Source organism: Pseudophryne corroboree, chromosome 6, assembly GCF_028390025.1.
Source record: "Pseudophryne corroboree isolate aPseCor3 chromosome 6, aPseCor3.hap2, whole genome shotgun sequence".
Taxonomy (NCBI): domain Eukaryota; kingdom Metazoa; phylum Chordata; class Amphibia; order Anura; family Myobatrachidae; genus Pseudophryne; species Pseudophryne corroboree.
The window spans coordinates 106357357-106380903 of NC_086449.1; the positions used below are offsets into that span (position 1 = coordinate 106357357).

The window sequence follows — 23547 nt, forward strand, 5'->3', positions numbered from 1 at the left end:
TTTACAATCAGGTGGAAGACTTCTGGGTGAAGTCCCCACTCTCCCGGGTGAAGGTCGTGTCTGCTGAGGAAGTCTGCTTCCCAGTTGTCCACTCCCGGAATGAACACTGCTGACAGAGCTATCACATGATTTTCCGCCCAGCGAAGAATCCTTGCAGCTTCTGCCATTGCCCTCCTGCTTCTCGTGCCGCCCTGTCTGTTTACGTGGGCGACTGACGTGATGTTGTCCGATTGGATCAATATCGCCTGACCCTGAAGCAGGGGTTTCGCTTGACTTAGGGCATTGTAAATGGCCCTTAGTTCCAGAATGTTTATATGAAGAGATGTTTCCATGCTTGACCACAAGCCCTGGAAATGTTTTCCCTGTGTGACTGCCCCCCAGCCTCTCAGGCTGGCGTCCGTGGTCACCAGGACCCAATCCTGAATGCCAAATCTGCGGCCCTCTAGTAGATGAGCACTCTGCAGCCACCACAGAAGAGACACCCTTGTCCTTGGAGACAGGGTTATCCGCTGATGCATCTGAAGATGCGATCCGGACCATTTGTCCAGTAGATCCCACTGAAACGTTCTTGCATGGAATCTTCCGAATGGAATCGCTTCGTAAGAAGCCACCATTTTTCCCAGGACCCTCGTGCACTGATGCACTGACACCTGGTCTGGTTTTAGGAGGTTCCTGACTAGCTCGGATAACTCCCTGGCCTTCTCCTCCGGGAGAAACACCTTTTTCTGGACTGTGTCCAGAATCATTCCTAGGAACAGTAGACGTGTCGTTGGAATCAGCTGCGATTTTGGAATATTTAGGATCCACCCGTGCTGACGTAACACTACCTGAGATAGTGCTACTCCGACTTCTAACTGTTCCCTGGACCTTGCCCTTATCAGGAGATCGTCCAAGTAAGGGATAATTAAGATGCCTTTTCTTCGAAGAAGAATCATCATTTCGGCCATTACCTTGGTAAAGACCCGAGGTGCCGTGGACAACCCAAACGGCAGCGTCTGAAACTGATAATGACAGTTTTGTACTACAAACCTGAGGTACCCTTGGTGAGACGGGTAGATTGGGACGTGGAGATAAGCATCCTTGATGTCCAGAGACACCATATAGTCCCCTTCTTCCAGGTTTGCTATCACCGCTCTGAGTGATTCCATCTTGAATTTGAACCTCTTTATGTAAGTGTTCAGGGATTTTAGATTTAAAATTGGTCTCACCGAGCCGTCCGGCTTCGGTACCACAAACAGCGTGGAATAATACCCCTTTCCCTGTTGTAGGAGGGGTACCTTGATTATCACCTGCTGGGAATACAGCTTGTGAATGGCTTCCAAAACTGCCTCCCTGTCGGAGGGAGACTTTGGTAGAGCAGACTTCAGGAACCGGCGAGGGGGAAACGCCTCGAATTCCAGTTTGTACCCCTGCGATACCACCTGTAGAATCCAGGGGTCCACTTGCGAGTGAGCCCACTGCGCGTTGAAATTCTTGAGACGGGCCCCCACCATGTCTGAGTCTGCTTGTAAAGCCCCAGCGTCATGCTGAAGACTTGGCAGAAGCAGGGGATGGCTTCTGCTCCTGGGAAGCGGCTGCATGGTGCAGTCTTTTTCCCCTTCCTCTGCCCCGGGGCAGGAAGGAATGGCCTTTAGCTCGCTTGTACTTATGGGAACGAAAGGACTGAGTTTGAAAAGACGGTGTCTTTTTCTGCTGATGTGAAGTGACCTGGGGTAAAAAGGTGGATTTTCCAGCAGTTGCCGTGGCCACCAGGTCCGATAGACCAGCCCCAAATAACTCCTCCCCTTTATACGGCAATACTTCCATATGTCGTTTGGAATCCGCATCGCCTGACCACTGTCGCGTCCATAACGCTCTTCTGGCAGAAATGGACATAGCACTTACTCTTGATACCAGGGTGCAAATATCCCTCTGTGCATCACGCATATATAGTAATGCATCCTTCAAATGCTCTATAGTTAACAGTATATTGTCCCTATCCAGGGTATCAATATTTTCAGTCAGGGAATCCGACCACGCGACGCCAGCACTGCACATCCAGGCTGAAGCGATTGCTGGTCGCAGTATAACACCAGTATGTGTGTATATACCTTTAAGAATATTTTCCAGCCTTCTATCTGCTGGTTCTTTGAGGGTGGCCGTATCAGGAGACGGTAACGCTACTTGTTTAGATAAACGTGTGAGCGCCTTATCTACCCTAGGGGGTGTTTCCCAACGTGTCCTAACCTCTAACGGGAAAGGATATAGTGCCAATAATTTTTTAGAAATTAACAGTTTTTTGTCGGGGGAAACCCACGCTTTATCACACACCTCATTTAACTCATCTGACTCAGGGAAAACTATTGGTAGTTTTTTCACACCCCACATAATACCCTTCTTTGTGGTACTTGTAGTGTCAGAAATGTTCAATGCTTCCTTCATTGCCGTGATCATGTAACGTGTGGCCCTACTGGACATTACGTTTGTCTCCTCACCGTCGACACTAGACTCAGTATCTGTGTCTGGATCTGTGTCGACCCACTGAGGTAACGGGCGTTTTAGGGCCCCTGACGGTGTCTGAGACGCCTGGACAGGCACTAATTGATTTGCCGGCTGTCTCATGTCATCAACCGTTCTTTGCAAAGTGCTGACATTATCACTTAATTCTTTAAATACGATCATCCAGTCAGGTGTCGACTCCCTAGGGGGTGACATCACTAACCCAGGCAATTGCTCCGCCTCCACATCATTTTCCTCCTCATACATGTCGACACACACGTACCGACACACAGCACACACACCGGGAATGCTCTGATAGAGGACAGGACCCCACCAGCCCTTTGGAGAGACAGAGGGAGAGTCTGCCAGCACACACCAAGCGCTATATATATATATACAGGGATAACCTTATATAAGTGTTAATCCCTTATAGCTGCTGTTTATATAGTTTTTAGCTGCCAATAGTGCCCCCCCTTCTCTTTTTTACCCTGATTCAGTAGCAAGTCTGCAGGGGAGAGTCAGGGAGCCGTCCTTCCAGCGGAGCTGTGAGGGAAAATGGCGCTTGTGTGCTGAGGAGATAGGCTCCGCCCCTTCACGACGTCCTTATCTCCCGCTTTTTCTGTAAAAAATGGCAGGGGTTAAAATACATCCATATAGCCCCAGAGCTATATGTGATGTATTCTTTAGCCAATCTAAGGTATATCATGTTATATTGCGTCTCAGGGCGCTCCCCCCCAGCGCCCTGCACCCTCAGTGACCGGAGTGTGAAGTGTGCTGAGAGCAATGGCGCACAGCTGCGGTGCTGTGCGCTACCTTAGTCTGAAGACAGGATCGTCTTCTGCCGCCGATTTCACCGGACCTCTTCGCTCTTCTGGCTCTGTAAGGGGGCCGGCGGCGCGGCTCCGGGACCCATCCAGGCTGAACCTGTGATCGTCCCTTTGGAGCTAATGTCCAGTAGCCTAAGAAACCCGATCCACTCTGCACGCAGGTGAGTCCGTTTCTTCTCCCCTTAGTCCCACGATGCAGTGAGCCTGTTGCCAGCAGGACTCACTGAAAATAAAAAACCTAAAATATACTTTTATTCTAAGCAGCTCAGGAGAGCCACCTAGCCTGCACCCTTCTCGTTCGGGCACAAAAATCTAACTGAGGCTTGGAGGAGGGTCATAGGGGGAGGAGCCAGTGCACACCACCTGATCCTAAAGCTTTTATTCTTGCGCCCTGTCTCCTGCGGAGCCGCTATTCCCCATGGTCCTTACGGAGTCCCAGCATCCACTAGGACGTCAGAGAAATATATTATATATATATATATATATATATATATATATATATACATACATACATACATATATATATACACATACACACACACACATATACATATATATATATATATATATATATATATACACACACACATATACACATACATATACACACACACACACACACACACACACACACACAGAGCATGTGGTGCAGCACTCAAATTATTAAAACGCACGGTGTGATAGTGTTTTATTCATTGGAGTGCCGCACCTCATGCTTTGTATACACGTCTTTTTGTGAGGGCACCCAGAACGCAATTATGTAAGAGGCTGTTCTGCTGCTACTATATCTATATCTATCTACACACACTTCAGTAGAATGTTCATTGCTCAGTGTCCCAATTACACAGGAAGAAGAGGCAATTTTTTTCTGTGCCTCTCTGTCCCTGGTGCACCTGACTGGCTTGTATGAGAGCAGTAGGAGAGAAGATAACAGGGAGGAGGAGGGAAGACAGCAGTTCTCCAGCATCTTCCAGCACTGCTGGTGGAAGCAGAGTGAGCAGTGAAAAGCTCTTATCACCAGGGGCGCTGGAATGTGAGGTTGGGGGGGCCTAGTAAATTTTGACGTCTAAAAATCCAGTCTAAACTGAACTTTTTAGATTCCCAAACAACTGTCACAATTGAATTGAGTTTGGGCACCCATGCACATCGTACATGTCGTACCCAAACAGAAAGGGTTTAGCCACCAAAAATAGCTAAACGCGTCTAAACTCCCTGCTTTGGGCATCCAAACTCCCTTTTGGATGCCCAAAGTGCCCAGTTTGCACACTTTTTTTTTTTCACACCTTAGGAGGCTGTGAGAAAAAAAAAAAAATAGGATTTTGATACCTACCGGTAAATCCTTTTCTCCTAGTCCGTAGAGGATGCTGGGGTCCACTTCATGACCATGGCGTATAGACGGTTCCGCAGGAGCCATGGGCACTCTTAAGACTTTTCAATGGGTGTGAATTGGCTCCTCCCTCTATGCCCCTCCTCCAGACCTCAGTTATAGGAACTGTGCCCAGGGAGACTGACATTTCGAGGAAAGGATTTACTTTAATACTAGTGGTGAGATACATACCAGCTCACACCTCAACCATGCCGCACAACATAGCATTCAACATAACACACGCCAACCGGCATGAACCAATTACAGCAACATGCTGAAACTAACATAACACAACATGTGTAATTCTAATGAACAAAAAACTGCAGGTAAAATACGCACTGGGACGGGCGCCCAACATCCTCTACGGACTAGGAGAAAAGGATTTACCGGTAGGTATCAAAATCCTATTTTCTCATACGTCCTAGAGAATGCTGGGGTCCACTTCATGACCATGGGGACCAAAGCTCCAGTACAGGCGGGAGAGTGCGGATGACCCTGCAGCACGATTGACCGAACTTGAGGTCTTCATCGGCCAAGGTGTCAAACTTGTAGAACTTAGCAAATGTGTTTGACCCTGACCAAGTAGCTGCTCGGCAAAGTTGTAATGCCGAGCGCCCCCGGGCAGCCGCCCAGGATGAGCCCACCTTCCTAGTAGAATGGGCCTTCACCGACGTAGGTAACGGCAATCCAGCCGTAGAATGTGCATGCTGAATCGTACCTCTGATCCAGCGCGCAATAGTCTGCTTGGAAGCAGGACACCCAATCTTGTTGGGAGCATACAGGACAAACAGGGCCTCTGTTTTCCGAAACCTAGCTGTTCTAGTGACATAAATCTTCAAAGCTCTAACCACATCTAGAGACTTTGACTCAGTGAACGTGTCAGTAATTACTGGCACCACAATAGGTTGGTTTATGTGGAAAGATGAAACCACCTTTGGAAGAAAATGTTGGCGAGTTCTCAACTCTGCTCTATCTTCATGGAAGACCGGGTAAGGGTTCTTGTGAGACAAGGCCCCCAATTCAGACACCCGCCTTGCGGATGCCAATGCCAAAAGCATCACCACTTTCCAAGTGAGAAACTTCAACTCTATCTCTTGTAGAGGCTCAAACCAATCCGATTGAAGGAACTGCAACACCACATTAAGGTCCCATGGTGCCACTGGAGGCACAAATGGAGGCTGGATGTGCAGAACCCCTTTCACGAAGGTCTGAACCTCTGGAAGAGCGGCCAATTGTTTTTGGAAGAAAATTTACAAGGCCGAAATCTGGACCTTGATTGATCCCAATCGAAGGCCCGCCTCCACACCAGCCTGCAGAAAATGGAGAAAACGTCCCAACTGAAACTCTTCCGTAGGAGCCTTCGTGGATTCACACCAAGACACATATTTTCTCCACATACGGTGGTAATGTTTCGACTCCCTTTGGAATACCCTTTCGGGTTAGGATCCGGCGCTCAACAGCCATGCCGTCAAACGTAGCCGCGGTAAGTCTTGATACACGTACGGCCCCTGCTGTAGCAGGTCCTCGCGAAGAGGAAGAGGTCGAGGATCTTTTATGAGCAGCTCCTGAAGGTCTGGGTACCAAGCCTTCCTTGGCCAGTCTGGGGCAATGAAGATTGCTCGAACCAGTGTTCTTCTTATGATCCTGAGAACTTTGGGGATCAGTGGAAGTGGAGGGAAGACATACACTGACTGGAATACCCACTGGGTCACTAGAGCATCCACTGCTATTGCTTGAGGGTCTCTCGACCTGGAACAATATTTCTGAAGCTTCTTGTTGAGACGAGATGCCATCATGTCTATTTGAGGAACTCCCCAAAGACTTGTCACCTCTGCGAAGACTTCTTGGTGGAGGCCCCACTCTCCAGGATGGAGATCGTGTCTGCTGAGGAAGTCTGCTTCCCAGGTGTCTACTCCCGGAATGAAAATTGCCGACAGAGCCTTTACATGTCTTTCTGCCCACAGGAGGATCGTCGTCACCTCTGCCATTGCCGCTCTGCTTTTCGTTCCGCCCTGCCTGTCTATGTACGCGACTGTTACATTGTCCGACTGGATCGGCACGGGATGATCTTGAAGAAGATGTACCGCTTGTTGAAGGCCGTTGTAAATGGCTCTCAATTCCAGCACATTTATGTGAAGGCAGGCTTCCTGACTTGACCATTTTCCTTGGAAGCTTTCCCCCTGAGTGACAGCTCCCCAGCCTCGGAGACTTGTGTCCGTGGTTACCAGGACCCAGTCCTGAATCCCGAACCTGCGTCCCTCTAGTAGGTGCGAACTGTGTAGCCACCACAGGAGCGAAATCCTGGCTTTTGACGACAGGACTATCTTTCGGTGTATGTGTAGGTGGGATCCCGACCACTTGTCCAACAGGTCCCACTGGAATACTCTGGCATGGAACCTGCCAAACTGTATGGCCTCGTAGGTCGCCACCATTTTCTCCAACAACCGAATGCACTGATGGATCGACACACTTGATGGTTTCAATATCTGTTATACCATTTTCTGGATTTCCAGAGCCTTTTCCAGCGGAAGAAATACTCTCTGAACTTCTGTGTCCAGAATCATCCCGAGAAAAGACAATCTTGTCGTCGGTTCCAACTGTGACTTTGGAAAATGTATGATCCAACCGTGTTGTTGGAGTATGGACAGGGAGAGTGTGAAGTTCTGTAGCAACTGCTCCCTGGATCTCGCCTTTATCAGGAGATCGTCCAGATAAGGAATTATATTGACTCCTTTTTGACGAAGGAGGACCATCATCTCCGCCATCACCTTGGTGAATACCCTCGGCGCCGTGGATAGACCGAAAGGCAATGTCTGGAACTGGTAATGGCAATCCTGAACCGCAAATCTTAGATAAGCCTGGTGAAGAGGATAAATGGGAACATGCAGGTAAGCATCCTTTATGTCTACTGATACCATGTGATACCCCTCCTCCAGACTGGAAATCACTGCCCGAAGTGATTCCATCTTGAACTTGAACCGTTTCAAGTAGAGATTCAGATTTTTTAGGTTTAGGATCGGTCTGACCGAGCCGTCCGGCTTCGGAACTACAAAGAGGCTTGAATAAAACCCCTCCCCTTGTTGTGACAAAGGTACCAGGACTACGACCTGATCCCGACATAATTTTTGAATTGCCGCTGTTATTGCCTGTCATGCTGGAAGAGAAGCTGGCAAGGTCGATTTGAAAAATTGGCATGGAGGAACGTTTTGAAACTCCAGCTTGTACCCCTGGGATACTATCTGCAGAACCCAGGGGTCCAAGCCAGACTGAATCCAACCTTGGCTGAACAGTTTGAGACGTGCCTCCCACCAGTGCGGTCTCCCGCAAGGAAGCCCCAGCGTCATGCTGTAGATTTGGTAGAAGTAGGGGTTGACTTCTTCTCCTGGGATCCTGAAGCCGCGGTGGACTTCTTTCCCTTTCCCCGTCCCCTACCTTTTGCCTTTTTGTATTTATTGGGCCGAAAGGACTGCATGTGGGAGTGATATGTCTTTTTTGCCGGTGCAGGAGCAGAAGGCAAAAAAGTAGACTTACCTGCGGTAGCCGCCGAGTTTAACGCATCTAGTCCATCACCAAATAAGGCCTTACCTTTGTATGGGAGAGCCTCCATATTCCGTTTGGAATCTGCATCCGCGTTCCACTGGCGAATCCACAACGCCCGCCGAGTCGATACTGCCATGGTAGCGGCTGTTGAACCCAAGAGTCCAATATCTTTCATCGCCTCTAGCATGAATGCGGCAGCATCTTTGACATTCCCTAACTTAAGGAGTATCTCATCTTTATCAATTGTGTCAATTTCCGTTGACAGGCTTTCTGACCATTTTTCAATAGCACGACTCACCCACGCGCAAGCAATTGTGGGCCTGAGTAGCGTACCATTGGCAACATAAATGGCTTTCAATGTAGTCTCCATTTTGTGGTCTGCCGACTCCTTTAGTGAATCAGTGCCAGGTGCAGGGAGAATTACCTTCTTTGTCAACCTGGACAGTGCACTGTCTAACACAGGGGGTGAATCACATTTTTTTCTGTCCTCCACAGGTAAAGGATAAGCTATCGGAATCCTTTTGGGAATATGAAATTTCTTTTCGGGATTCACCCACACCACTTCAAAGAGAGTATTCAGCTCGTGAGAAGGAGGGAACGTGACATTAGATTTCTTTCTTTATAGAAATATGCATTCTCCTGAGGTACAGGAGTGGCTTCCGTGACTTCCATAACCTCCCTTATAGCCACAATCATATATTGTATATTTTTTGCCAATTTATGATCTATTTCCCTGGAGTCACTATCGTCGACACAGGAATCAGTGTCCGTATCAGTATTCACAATATTTGCAAACGGTCTGTTATGTGACCCAGAGGGGTCGCCTGCGGATGGAAGAACAGAACCCTAAAATATCACATCTTCCACAGATTTTCTCCAGCATTCTGCATGAGATTCAGACTTATCTAATCTCCTATTGATATGATGCATACTGTCACGTATTTCTTTCACCCATGCAGGCTCTTGGAGTGTCGGTAACGCCACCACATTACAAGACTGTGTCCCTAAAATGGCTTCCTCCAGGGAAGAACTCCCTGCCTCAGACATGTCTTACACACGTGCACAACACACACACACACACACACACAGACACACTGGGACAGACCCACAGTAAAATCTGTCAGAGGGACACAGTTTAGGAGCAGCCAGTTTACAACCCCAGCGCCAGTATCTAATGCCTGTGAACACAAAATGCCCACTGACATGCAGCCCTGTTTTACACAGTAAACACACTTGTAAAGCACCAAATTCGCTTGTCCCCCCCACCACGTTTTGCACCCTGATACTAGTCAGAAGTGGAGGAGGACCAGCGATGTCTCTGCAGCCTGAGGAGAGAGAGAAAATGGCGCTGAGCAGTGTGCTGGCTGCCTGAGGAAGAAGCTCCGCCCCCTCAATGGCGCGTTTTTACCTCAGAGATTTTACATAATATTTATACTGGCGGGGGCAGGGCTGTGCCTGGGCATCTTATGTCCCCTTTTAGCCAGTTTATTTAGGTATTTTGCTGCCCCGGGCCGCCCGCCCGCGCCCTGCACCCTGCAGTGCCTGTGTGTGTGGGCAGCAATGGCGCGTTGCTGCGCTTTCGCCAGCCGCGTGGTACCTCAGCCGTCACTTTACTTGATTGAAGATCTATCTTCTTACACTCACCTGTCTTCTGGCTCTGTGAGGGGGGTGACGGCGTGCTGTGGGAGTGAGCATCTAGACACGGCTAGCGTTCAGTACCCTTCAGGAGCTAATGGTGTCCTGTCAGCCAGAAGCAGAGCCATGAAACTCTTCAGGTAGTTGGTTCCTACTTCTGCCCCCTCAGTCCCACGAAGCAGGGAGACTGTTGCCAGCAGTTCTCCCTGAAAATAAAAAACCTAACATAAGTCTTTTCAGAGAAACTCAGTAGAGCTCCTCTGGAGTGCATCCAGTCTACCTGGGCACATTTCTAAAACTGAGGTCTGGAGGAGGGGCATAGAGGCAGGAGCCAGTTCACACCCATTGAAAAGTCTCAAGAGTGCCCATGGCTCCTGCGGAACAGACTATACCCCATGGTCATGAAGTGGACCCCAGCATCCTCTATGACGTATGAGAAAATGTGTCCTATGCGGCTGCTGGGCACACAAACGGCATAACAATTGAATTCCTGCAGATGGGCGCCCTCTAGTGGGGGCCGCAGAAGAAACATTTGAATTGGCCCCAATGTATCCATCACTAATCTGTATGCATCATCAGTATACAGTATGTAGATATTCAGTATTCATGCTCGAGCACCCTGCACTCACAGGGAGGAGGGCATATTTTAATTTGAAAAGGGCAACATTTTAGAAATGATGTATCGCTACAGTAGTTGTAGCAATACATCAGGTATATAAGTTTGCCCACTAAGTATTACTGTAAACCTTAGTAATATCTGTATTTAGATACTTGACATCATAATAAAATACAGCCTGGTTTGTGATGAAAGATCAAGACCGGTTCTAGGTATGTGGCACTGAGGGCTAGCTTCCACTGTCTGCATGGAGTTTCACTGGAGGGACCAGTAACAACAGATTCATTCATTGCACAGTGACGGATATAGTTACATTGATGGTTACCTCGATTTGCCTCTTTCACCGGTGATGGGATTGGAGTATCTGCCTCTGGCGTGTCAAAATTGCCCTCTGAGTCTGATCTGTGGAAGACAACAAACCAGTTCTGTTAGATTCCTGTCATTGTTTCCCAATGAACTCAAAGTCTTCTTTTACAAGCACACTAGAGCTGGATTAGCCAACATGCAAATTCTTCAGTCAGGACAAGTGGTTTGTGTCATGGGGAAAGGGGACTGGCTGATAACATAGGCACATCACTAGTTGCATTCTACTCATATACATATAGGATACACCGCCTGGGTGCACAGGCCATGCAGAACAATAACCCAACACACCTTATAATGGAACAAAATGTATTTGTATGCCATTTGAGGTTTCTGTAGTACCACTGGGACTAAGAAAGGTCTCAGCAGAAGGACTGAAATGTGGACCAGTCTACTGGAACTCCATCACAGTGACGCTCAGCTCTGATGTCACATTTTTCTCTATGGATTCTTCATGTGTGTCACAAACTAATTGTAACAGGTACCAATGAAAACAGGGTGGTAAAATAAACATTTGAAATATTAATGTGAACCAGCCCCTTGCATACAGTGACGGCTGCCATTTTGTCAGCTGAACCAATTCTGAATATTCAATTCATTTGGACCTTGTGAAAACACTAAAGCAGTCAGCCTACAAAATGGCTGTCTTCATGGCATACACTATAAACAATAGGTTTCTAGTGATAGAATATTGTAGTAACCTGTACTGCAACATTAAAATTAGCCCCAGAGAATGAGTAAAGGCCAATGCTGGAGAGATGTGTGCTGAGCGAACCGCTCAGCACACATCTCTCCCGCCGCTCAGCACAGTGCGATCTGTGCTGAGCGTGCGGGGAGAGACGGGGGGGGCGCTCACTTCACACAGCGGGTGAAGTGAGCAACCTGCTAGATTGGACTAGCAGCAGCGATAGCGATGCGCGGGGCTGCGCATCACTATCGCTGTAGAGGGTACACACGGAGCGATAATGCTGAAATTCTAAGCAATCTAGTCAGATTGCTTAGAATATCGCTCCGTGAGTACCCCCCTTAAGTGCCCAGGTTGTTGTTTTTTCCCTAGTCAGTGCCGGATTATTCCTTTGTAACCTAGTTGCTTAAGTGCCAGTACTATAACCTGTATTTATTTTATTTTTTAAATGGCCCCATGAGTTCTTCTATTTGCATTTAAACCTGAGCACATGTGGGAAAAGTAGCAGTCAGTTGTAAGAATCATTCAATCTTACAGTGATGCACAAAAGTAGTCCTCTTTTCATCAAGTAGTAAGGGGACCCCTGGAACGCAGACATCGATACGTAGACTGTGAAATGGTACTTAAAGCATTTTGCTCCAGAAGTACAATTGTAAACATGATGCTTCACAATCATGTTTACAACTCTACCAATGGCCTGCATACAATTCTTTAAATTCCATTTCACAGATGTTGATATAATGATGTCTATGTCCTGGGGTCCTATACTGGTTATCACTATTCTGATTGTCGTAAAGATGGATGTATCCCAAAGGTTCCACAGATGGACAAGCGCTAAAACAAAATAAAGTAAAACAGACTTCTACTACATAAAAGGAATTCATGAAGATAAACTTCAGTTATCAATCTGCTTTAAGTGTATTTGCTCTATTGCAGTTCCTTGAGGATATACCAGAGAACTAAAATGAATTACTCTGAGGTAACACGATAATATGAGGTGGATTAGCATGGCATGTGCATCCAAGCAATGCTGCCTTAAAATCCCTTGTACTGCAGCTGTTGTTTGCACTGACCCCATAAACTCCATGGCGAGGTCAGCAGGTGACTCCATGACCAGAGATCCCCCTTCCCCCCCTTGCTGGAGACCGACATAAATGCACAAGTGTCTCTGATCTTTAATGCTCCGCTGAGCAATGTTTTTCAGCATAGTGGCGCAGCTATTTTCTAAGTAGATCAAGAGACTTGAAATGGACAGTTGTGATCCAATTGGGTGTTTCACTGTGCATGGTGCAAAATTAAACATGATACTGTATATTTCTGCACAAGTACTATTTGTTGGTTAAATTTTATATATTGAGGGGGGGGGGGGGGGGGGGGGGGGGGTAGTTGGAATAGTAATTAGACATCAACAAAAATTTGGACACCCAGACAGACAATCAGCTCATACAGCGTCCCAGTGAGTTCTTGCAGCCAGCAGTATATTTCTGATTAACCTTTACATAGGCCAGAGTCTTTGGATTCTTGCTTTATGACGTTTGCCCAGTCTATGGATTGACCCAAAGGTCACACCAAAAACCTTTATCTTTCACTCCTCTAAGAGAAACCAAATGATAACCATAAGAAAAGAGGCGTTTTAAACCTCTAGAACTGGGGAGACAAGAGCGCGGATCACTATTCCTGGTAGCCTATGATAGCATAGGAGCGTATTTTTTTTTTAAGTTCATTTAAGTGGCTGGCGCTACAGGTCTCTTCAGGGGCGGATCTAGAACAAAATGACAGGGGGGGCACTATGATGAGGAAGAGGGGGGTGTTACTTGTGCACGCCAAAGGCGCATGTTCTTGGAAAAGTGAGTGTAGCTTCTCAATAGGGGCATAGCCTCGCGGCAAGGGGCATGGCCTCAAATGTAATGCCGTATTCATATGATGGGGAGCGGGTGATGCCTTGGAAAGACAAAGGGTGACAGGAAAAAGAGGGTGATAGAGAGAGAGATAGTGACACAGGGTAGAGGCAATGGGAGACAGGGACAAGCAGAGTGTGACATTGAGAGACAGTGGGTGACTTCAGGGAATGGATGACAGCGGGAGGCAGTGGGTGATGCCAGGGAATGGGTTGCAGGTGGAGGAAGTGAGTGATGCCTGGAGGAGACTGTGGGTGACATGGAGGATGACGGGGTGTTGCAGTTGGTGACAGGAGAGAGGTGACGGGGAGAGATAGTGGAAGATGGAGAAGTAGCGAGTGACAGGAAAGGATTATGGGAAAAGGCAGTGGGTGACAGAGAGAAGGAAATGGGGAGAGACTGACAGGGATAAGAAGCGGGTGACAGGGAGATGCAGAGGTTGACGGGGACAGGTTAATGCTTTGGAGAGACAGATGGTAACCTAGGGCCTATAAGCCTCTGGGATCTGTAGCGATGGCACCCCTTGAACCCACTATAGCTACGTCCTTGCATGGTACAGGACATACATGGTATAATTGCTAATTACACAGGACAGGTGCAGTAAGGTGTATTCATATAATGAGAGTCCTCACCAGTAAACAGAGTGTTCTGTTAGCGGGAACGGCCTCTTCCAGTTCCATGTTGGAGGAGATGTCCCCGGCTTTCCCCAACCAGAGCTGCCTGGACCTTCCAGGAGCAATGGCTGTCTGGGGTGGCACAGGAATCAGGCCAGGTGCCATCCACAGCACCATATACCATATAACATCCCCAGTCCTGTAGCTACTTTGCCACTATCTAAACCACATGCAAACTGTGTCACTGCTGAACAGCTAATAGAAATAAAACAAACTATTGTATAACACTCTCTGCTCCTGCTATCCCTTCTCCATCACTCACAGCCACTTTTAGTGATCACCAATGCCAGCCTGAATTTAAGCCGACCCTTTATATATTGTCACCCTAGTTGCTTAGCAAAAAACAACAATTACTATATTTTACTGGTATACCTTAATAATAAGGACATTGGGGGTTATTCTGAGTTAGTCGCAATTTTTGCTATTTTAGCAAAATCTGAGAACCAATAAAATCATATGCGGTGGGGAGCCGCCCAGTACATGGCAAAGTCGCCCAGCATGTTTGGTGCCGCCCCACGATGGGATCGCAATTCTATTTACATCGCAGTGTGAAAAACTCAAATAGAGGTCGACCTCATGGCTGCGCAGGCAGGTGCACCACCGCCATGCAATCTCAGGAAACGCAGGCGACCTCATTGGCAAGCCCCAAAAATGGCCATGACACGCCTGCATTTTATGGTGCACTCCCCCCAATACCGCGTTGCGGCCCCCCAGAACCTTGCAGTCTGCAATCATGATGCAAAGGCATCCTTCCAGGATGCGATCGCATAATGATTGATTGTGCACACGTACTGCAGCCAATGTGCGTGCGCAGTCATCCGAAAATTGCCCAATTTTCAGACGTCTGCATCCACCTCTGAATAGCCTCTTACTATGTACTGTAGATAACTGCCACTGAGGCAAAAGCTGGAACTCCACTGTACCTTCTACATAGCTGAGACCTCAGACCAACGGTGATATCTTGGGGACCCAGCACAGATCTCTTCCCCACAGGCAGGGAGCAGAAGAGAGAGCAGTTCCGGGCCATGCCTGAACTACCAGACTATGAGACCGGCGCGCATCAAGCAGGAGGTTTTGCCGGCGGCTCAGGCGGGGAGCAGGATTGTGCTAGCACACTTTAAAGCTACGGCGCCGTAGCTTTAAAGTGTGCTAGCACAATTCTGCTCCACTCCTGAGCCGCCGGCAGAACCTCTTGCTTCGTGCCGTCCCTGCACGGAGCGGCGGCGCGCTGGCTACTAATGGTGAGTGTGCATATAGCCACCGGCTCAGCTCCCTTAATAGCGGTGTGTACCGCCACTACTGTAGTCTCTCCCTCACCTCTCTCTCCCCGCGCCCGACAGGAGGGCTAATAGGCTGACTCCCTCATCCTGGACACGGGCGGACTTGCTGTTTAAAAAAATGAACGACAGGGGGAGCACGTGCCTTTGTGCCCCCCCCCCCCCTAAATCCGCCACTGGGACTCTTTGTTTTACATCTTCCCACCCTCCCTTCTCTTTGAGCGCGTTTGGGTTGGAATTTTCGTATTGCCTATTTTTGTAGCGGGAAAGAATGGCAGGTTGCCAGTACAGGTGCAGTTTATTTAGTTTAGGTGTGCTCCCTTCGTTCACTGTTAGTTGGCTGTACCACCCTTACAGGGGGCAGTGTCATCACCCAAATAGGTGGGTAGTCAAGTTAGAATGTTGAGTGGATACCTTTGTTGTTATAAGGGTTTGTAGTTGTGTTTCTGCACCTTGGGCGGTATCAACAGGCAATACATTGGTTGGTTTTGATTGGTCATTGTAGACTAAGCTGATTTGGCCATGCTTTCTTTGCCAACATACTTTCCCTTAACTTTATATTTAATGAAGTTAATAAATAGCTTCCATTTTATTATGCCAAATCTATGTCTCAGTGTCTTTACTTATTGTTGTAAAGTAAAGATGCCCATAAACCTAAAAAAAAAAAAAAAAAGAGATTTATGAAAGACTTACCATTGTTAAATATCTTTCTGCGAAGTACATTGGGTTCCACAGGGAAACAAACGGTGTAGAGTGGATCTTGATCCAGGGAGGACCAACAGGCTAAATCTTTAGGCTGTCCCAGGATGCATTGTGGGGCCTCATCTATAACCCCGCCTCCAGGCACTGAGCTCAGTTTTGTTAACCAGTCCAATGTAGGAGCAGGCAAAAGAGAAGGCAGATGTTAGTCACATAGCACCACATTCTCACGACAGGAGAAGGGACCAGCGGCTAATGCCGTACAAACCCATAGATGCTAGGTGCGTCAGGGTGTGTCGCCATGTGGAACCCAATGTACTTCGCAGAAAGAGATTTATCAATGGTAAGATTACCATAAATCTCCTTTTCTGTAGCAGGGTACATTGGTTTCCACAGGGAAACATCGGGTGATGTCCTAAAGCAGTTCCTCAAAGGAGGGGACGCATCTTAGCGGGTATGAGAACCCGGCGTCCAAAGGAAGCATCCTGGGAGGCGGCAGTATCAAAGGCATAGAACCTAATGAACGTGTTCACTGAGGACCACGTAGCCGCCTTGCACAGTTGTTCAGCGGACGCACCACGGCGGGCCGCTCGAGAAGGTCCAACAGACCGAGTAGAATGGGCAGGAACTGGGAGTCCAGCCTGTGCATTCACCATTCTAATCCATCTGGCCAGGGATTGTTTATTCGCAAGCCAGTCTCGTTTGTGAAACCCAACCCGTACAAAAAGGGAATCTGACCCCCAGATAGAGGCAGTCCTCTCCACGTATATACGGAGAGTCCGTATCACATCCAAAGACCACTCTTTGGAGAACAAACCAAAAGAGATGAAGGTCGGAACCACAATCTCTTGGTTTAGGGGAAAAGATGACAGAACCTTTAGGTAAATAACCAGGGCGAGTTCTAAGAACTGCCCGGTCACGGTGAAATATCAGGAAGGGTGGACGACAGGACAAAGCGCCTAGGTCTGACACCCTCCTAGCAGAGGCAATAGCCAGAAGGAAGTTCCTACTAGGAACAGGACCTTGACCGTGAGCCATTTGAAGTCCACTGACTCAAGAGGTTCAAATGGAGACTCTTGCAGGGCATTCAGGACAACAGACAGATCCCATGTAGCCACAGGAGGGACACAGGGAAGCTTAATCCGTAAAAAAAACCTGAGTGAAAGTATGAACATCAGGAATAGACGCAATTTTTCTATGAAACCACACCGACAAGGAAGATATATGAACCTTGGGGGAGGCCAGACAAAAGCCGAAGTCCAGACCTTGTTGCAGAAAAGTCATAAGTCTGGAAGTTTCAAATTTGTATGCATCGTAATTCTTAGCAGCACACCAGGTGAAGTAAAAATTCCTGACCCTGTAATATATCCATGCAAATGTTGGTTTTCGGGCCTTTAGCATAGTTTGGATTATCGCCTAGGAGAATTCTTTGGCCCTCAGGAGTGATGCTTCAAGAGCCACGCCATCAAAGCCAGTCTGGCCAGGTCCGGGTAGACACAAGGGCCTTGAACGAGGAGGTCTGGGCATTAAGGAAGTAGAAGAGGACGCTCTATCGATAGACCCTGCAGGTCTGAGAACCAATGCAGTCTTGACCATGCTGGAGCGACTAGAAGTAGTATTACTCCTTCTTGTTTGAACTTCCGCAGTACCCTGGGCAGGAGTGACACTGGAGGGAACACGTATGGCAGACAAAATTTCCATGGAATTGCCAGTGCGTCCACCAACGCTGCTTGAGGATCTATGGTCCTTGATCTGAAAACCGGAACTTTGTGATTGTGTTGAGACGCCATCAGGTCTACATCTGGTAGGCCCCATTTGTCCACTAGGAGTTGAAAGACTTCCTGATGAAGACTCCTGTGTGCACGTCCTGACGACTGAGGAAATATCCCAGTTGAGCACTCCCGGAATGAACACTAACGATATTGCTGGCAGATGGTGTTCTGCCCAACGAAGGAGTTTTGACACTTCCATCATTGCCATTCGGCTTCGAGTGCCTCCTTGATGGTTTATGTATGCCACCGTGGTGGCATTGTCTGACTGTACTTGAACAGGCCTGTTCTTTAACAGAGGCAGGGCGGGAGACAAAGCACTGAACACAATTCCAGAATGTTTATCGGGATGAGTGATTCCTCCTGGTCCACCGACCCTGGAAAGAGTGTTGCTCCAACACCGCGCCGCAGCTCATCAGACTGGCATCCGTAGTCAGTAAGACCCAGTTGGGGATCCAGAAGGGACTGCCCCTGTTGAACTGCTGGTCCTGTAGCCACCAGGTCAGCGATAGATGAAGCTCCGGAGTCAAGGAGGTCATGCGAGACCTGATCCGATGAGGTACGCAGTCCCACTTGGAAAGGATTAACCTCTGCAGAGGGTGGGAATGAAATTGAGCGTACTCTACCATTTCGAAAGCCGACACCATCAGGCCTAGTACTTGCATCGCCGAGTGTATCGACACTCTTGGGCGAGAGAGGAAGTATCTTATCTTGTCCTGAAGCTTCAGGACCTTCTCTGGAGACAGAAACAGCCGTTGACTGTGTCCAGCAGTGCCCCCAGGTGCACCATGCTCCGAGCAGGGACCAGCGAGGACTTCTTCCAGTTGATGTACTATCTGTGGGCTTGTAGGAAGTTTACCATCAGCTGCAGATGACCGAGGAGGACATCGTGAGAGTTTGCCAGGATCAGCAAGTCGTCCAGATACGGCAGGATCCTTACTCCCTTTGGCAACGGAGATGAGCCGTCATCACGGCCATAACCTTTGTGAAGATCCGAGGGGCCATGGCCAGTACAAACAGCAGAGCCTGAAAAGGATAGTGAAGGTTGCCAATAGCAAACCGCAAATATTGTTGATGCGATATGGTAATAGGTATATGCAGGTAAGCATCTTGTATATCCAGGGATACCATATAATCTCCGGGTTCCATGGCCAGTACAATTGAGCACAGTGTTTCCATATGGAACGTGGATACTCTCACAAACTTGTTCAGTGATTTGAGGTTGAGTATAGGCCGGAAAGACCCATTGGTTTTGGTACTAGAAACAGGGTCAAGTAGTATACTCTGTCTCTTTGGGATAGAGGTACCAGCACCACCACTCCTGTATCCAGGAGGGAACTCACCACCATTTGTAGAGCTTGCGCCTGTAACGGATCCGAAGGGATAACCGTTGTACAGAACTGGCGAGGGGGATGACTCTTGAAAGAGACTGCATACCCGTGAGAGAATTGTCCCATCATCCAGCAGGCTTGTCGTGTTTAGAAGCAGGCTGACGGGATGCCCAGGATTGTTTAGCCTTGGGCTTTGTGGTTTTGGAAGCACAAGATTGTCTCGGGTATACCTGACCTTTTGCTTTCTCTTGAGGCCGAAAGGAGCGAAAAAAAAGTGGTACCTTTTGCCTTCTGTGCAGAAGGAGTAATGTTAGGCAGAAAGGCAGTCTTAGCAGTCACCAAGTCCGCCACAATTTTATTGAGGTCTTCCCCAAACAGGATGTCTCCCTTAAAAGGGAGTACCTCCAAGGTCTTATTGGAGTCCAGGTCCACCTTCCAGGACCTCAACCACAGAATACGGCGAGCCAGGATGGACGTAGTCGATGCCTTGGCCGCCAACACACCTGCTTCAGAGGACACCTCCTGAATGTAATAGGTGGCGGTGGTCATGTGAGACAGGTACTGTCTGGCAATGTCAGATATATCCTAAGGCAGCTCTTCCTCTAATGCCTGAACCCATGCTTCAATTTATTTTATTTTTGCAGCCCAAGAGGCTGCTATAGGGAGTAAATAGACTTCATGCATCCTTCCACACGCTTATCTGTCGGTTCCTTCAGTGAGGGGACAGTGGTGACAGGCAGAGGAGACGACACCACTAGATGGGTGACATGGGAATCCACCGGTGGTGAATTTTCCCACTTGTTACACAACTCTGTAGGGAGAGGATAGCGAGCTACCATCCTTTTAGACAGGGAGAATTTCATTCCTGGAAAAGACTAGGGTTTCGTATGTCCACTAGATGGTCAGAAGTAATAAAGTTTTAGTTACCCACTGACGTACAAACCCATCAGGTTTCTTAGTCACCGTAGTGGAATCCTCATCATCATCAGTGATTTGTAGGATCAGATTAATAGCAACCACTAAGTTAGGGACAGACACAAGCGTATTAAGCATAGTTGAGAACGCCGCCCAAGGTGGCTCCTGATTGGTTACAGGAGCTGCTGACTGACTGGGAGATGTATGGCACATAGTACACAGACCGTCATACAAAACTTCCCCCTCAGGCAAATCCTTGGCCCATGCGCTGCAGGATGCAGGAGCGTCCTCGGATTTCCCACCCTTTGTGTTAGACATTATTAGTGAATGCAACCGCAGAGTATTAGTACGATACAGCCAAACAGAGTACAATACCTGCGAATAAATTCCCTAGTATACGACTGCGTACACAGTACACAAACACCAGCGAATAAGTCCGGTATTATGCGACTGAGCCCGCAGTACACAACACCAGCGAATAAATCCGGCATTAGGTGACCAAGTACACAGTAGAGTACATTTTAATCGGTAAATACTGTGAAGCACTATATATGGACCCTGACGCACCTAGTCCCTTAGGGTACAGAATACAGTGATAGATATAGCTGGAATACACTGAAAGTGAAATCCACACAGCAGATACAGGCACACACAGTTAGTGACAATGCAGATAATTATTTTAGTAATACAATAAAACTGCACTGGACTAGTATATGTATATTATATATAACAATGTACGGTCTGAGACCGGATGTATATATCAGAATACTCGTACAATATATTCTGGCACAGGTACACTTGTTCTTAACTAACGCTGTCTTAATATCGACATGTAGAATACTTAAGTGCTTGTAAAACCACGGCGCTGATGTACAGGCGGGTTTACAAAGGAGACCTTGCCCTGAGACCAGTCGCATCTATTTTAGAAAATGGCACTCAGCGTCTCCGTCAGGGAGTGAGGGAGAGTGTGAGGCAGCTCCAGGGTGGGAACACCAGCAGTAGATTGTGCCCTGGGCTGGGGGAGAGTCTACAGGTCAAGCACCGGTTCCCCTATGCTGGTCTTCACCACCTGGTACCATGGAGTCGTATTAAAATAGGTATTAGTATATCCGACCTGTACTCCTATGCCCTGGTAGATATAGTGGGGTCCCTGCTTGGTTACAGTGTTATGCCAGCGTTGCAGTCAGTTTCCCTAGACTGCAACAGGAACGCGATTTAGTGGCGGGTCCCGCCTGGGGGATCCTCTTACCTCCTCCCCGTAGCAGCCACGCGAACCAGACGAGCGTCTGCGACAGAGTGCCTAGAGCCAGAGTGTCTCCGCCGCAAGTACCCAGGAACAGGCCGCGGGAGTATGCGACGCCACTTGGGAGGTGATGGAGCTGCAGCGCTGAAGTGTCACCATGACATATAGCGCTGACAGCCCAGTTTTGAAGAAATTTGCTGTCAGAAAAAGCTTTTTCAGGGCTGCCCAGTGCAGCCCTCCTGTTAGTGACTGCTTCCACAGGCACCAAACTCAAAATTGAGCTCACAGTACCTGGAGGCAGGGTTATAGAGGAGGCCCCACAATGCATCCTGGGACAGCCTAAAGCTTTAGCCTGTTGGTGTCTATCTGGATCAAGATCCACTCTACACCCGATGTTTCCCTGTGGAAACCAATATACCCTGCTGCAGAAATATATTGTCTGATCTGGCTGGTTGGAGAGAAAATCTGGTAAAGGATGGCAGCAAATGACAATTTACCAATTGCTCCGAAATGACGGAAAACTGACAAAGGTCATTCACACAAATTGGTTAAATCAAATGGATTTAACAAATTTGTCTGATCATTTTTGTCTGTTTTCCAGTGTTTGGGAGCAAAAGGTCAATTGTAATTTGCTCCCATCCATTACCAGATTTTGTTCCAACCAACCAGACTGGACAATAAATCATTAGGCGTATGGGCAGCTTTAGTTGTTTAAGTGATTTGCAAGCATGCCACAGGTCAAGCGATAGAAAGTTTAGTACGGTACTTTATTTTGAGGCAAGTTGTGGACCTTTGTGTTGCTGAAATACCCAACATCTTCTCAGCTTCAATTTCATCACGGACACTGGGGCATTAGTATCTTGTTGATATTCCTTCCACCAGATTATGAGCAGTTCCAGGAGAACTTTTTCTGGGTCTTTCACTTTTATAGTTCCCCTTAACTTTTATTTCTTAATAGTGTTTCTGACAGTATACATTCCAAGCTGAAAGTGTTTAGACATCTTTTTATAGCCTTTCCCATTTTGTAACAATCAGTTATCTTTATTTTCAAGCCCTCAGACAGATGCTTAAAGGAACCCATGGATTTGGAGAGTAGACACAACATCCTGAGAGGTTACAAGGGTCACAGTATGTATTGAACACTGGATATGTCTACACCTAGCTATATATATATATATATATATATATATATATATATATATATATATATATATATATATATATATATTATATATATTATATATATATATACACACACACACACACACATACATACATACATACAGTAATAGAGGTTGAAGAGAGGCAAAATGCCCATCGCGTTCAACCTGTTTATTGAATTAAGTTGAGTTGATTTTAACATACCTGTAAGAAGAATGTTTTATGACTAGTTATAAAAAAATTTTTTTAAAGAAACTGTTTTATTAGTTAGAGTTCAGCAGATAAATACAACTGGAAGACAGAAAATAAGAATTTACTCACCGGTAATTCTATTTCTCGTAGTCCGTAGTGGATGCTGGGAACTCCGTAAGGACCATGGGGAATAGACGGGCTCCGCAGGAGACTGGGCACTCTAAAGAAAAGATTAGGTACTATCTGGTGTGCACTGGCTCCTCCCTCTATGCCCCTCCTCCAGACCTCAGTTAGGGAAACTGTGCCCGGACGAGCTGACATTACAAGGAAAGGAAATTTGAATCCAGGGTAAGACTCATACCAGCCACACCAATCACACTGTACAACTTGTGATAACCTTACCCAGTTAACAGTATGAACAACAACTGGGCCTCACTGAACGGATGGCTCATAACAATAACCCTTATTTAAGCAATAACTATATACACGTATTGCAGAAAGTCCGCACTTGGGACGGGCGCCCAGCATCCACTACGGACTACCAGAAATAGAATTACCGGTGAGTAAATTCTTATTTTCTCTGACGTCCTAGTGGATGCTGGGAACTCCGTAAGGACCATGGGGATTATACCAAAGCTCCCAAACGGGCGGGAGAGTGCGGCTGACTCTGCAGCACCGAATGAGCAAACACAAGGTCCTCCTCAGCCAGGGTATCAAACTTGTAGAACTTTGCAAATGTGTTTGAACCCGACCAAGTAGCCGCTCGGCAAAGCTGTAAAGCCGAGACCCCTCGGGCAGCCGCCCAAGAAGAGCCCACCTTCCTTGTGGAATGGGCTTTTACTGATTTTGGATGTGGCAATCCAGCCGCAGAATGAGCT

At 47.5% G+C, this 23547-nt stretch overlaps 1 protein-coding gene across 4 annotated transcripts in view; it reads right to left on the reverse strand.

Annotated features, from left to right (window-relative positions):
• TACC1 (transforming acidic coiled-coil containing protein 1) overlaps positions 1 to 23547 on the reverse strand; it is a 270095-nt gene that overhangs the window by 116102 nt on the left and 130446 nt on the right. For all 4 annotated transcript variants that reach the window (XM_063931611.1, XM_063931610.1, XM_063931613.1 and 1 more), the window contains exon 2: positions 10788 to 10864. In XM_063931611.1, coding sequence (XP_063787681.1) covers positions 10788 to 10864 — 77 coding nt within the window. The remainder of the gene's footprint in view (positions 1 to 10787; positions 10865 to 23547) is intronic.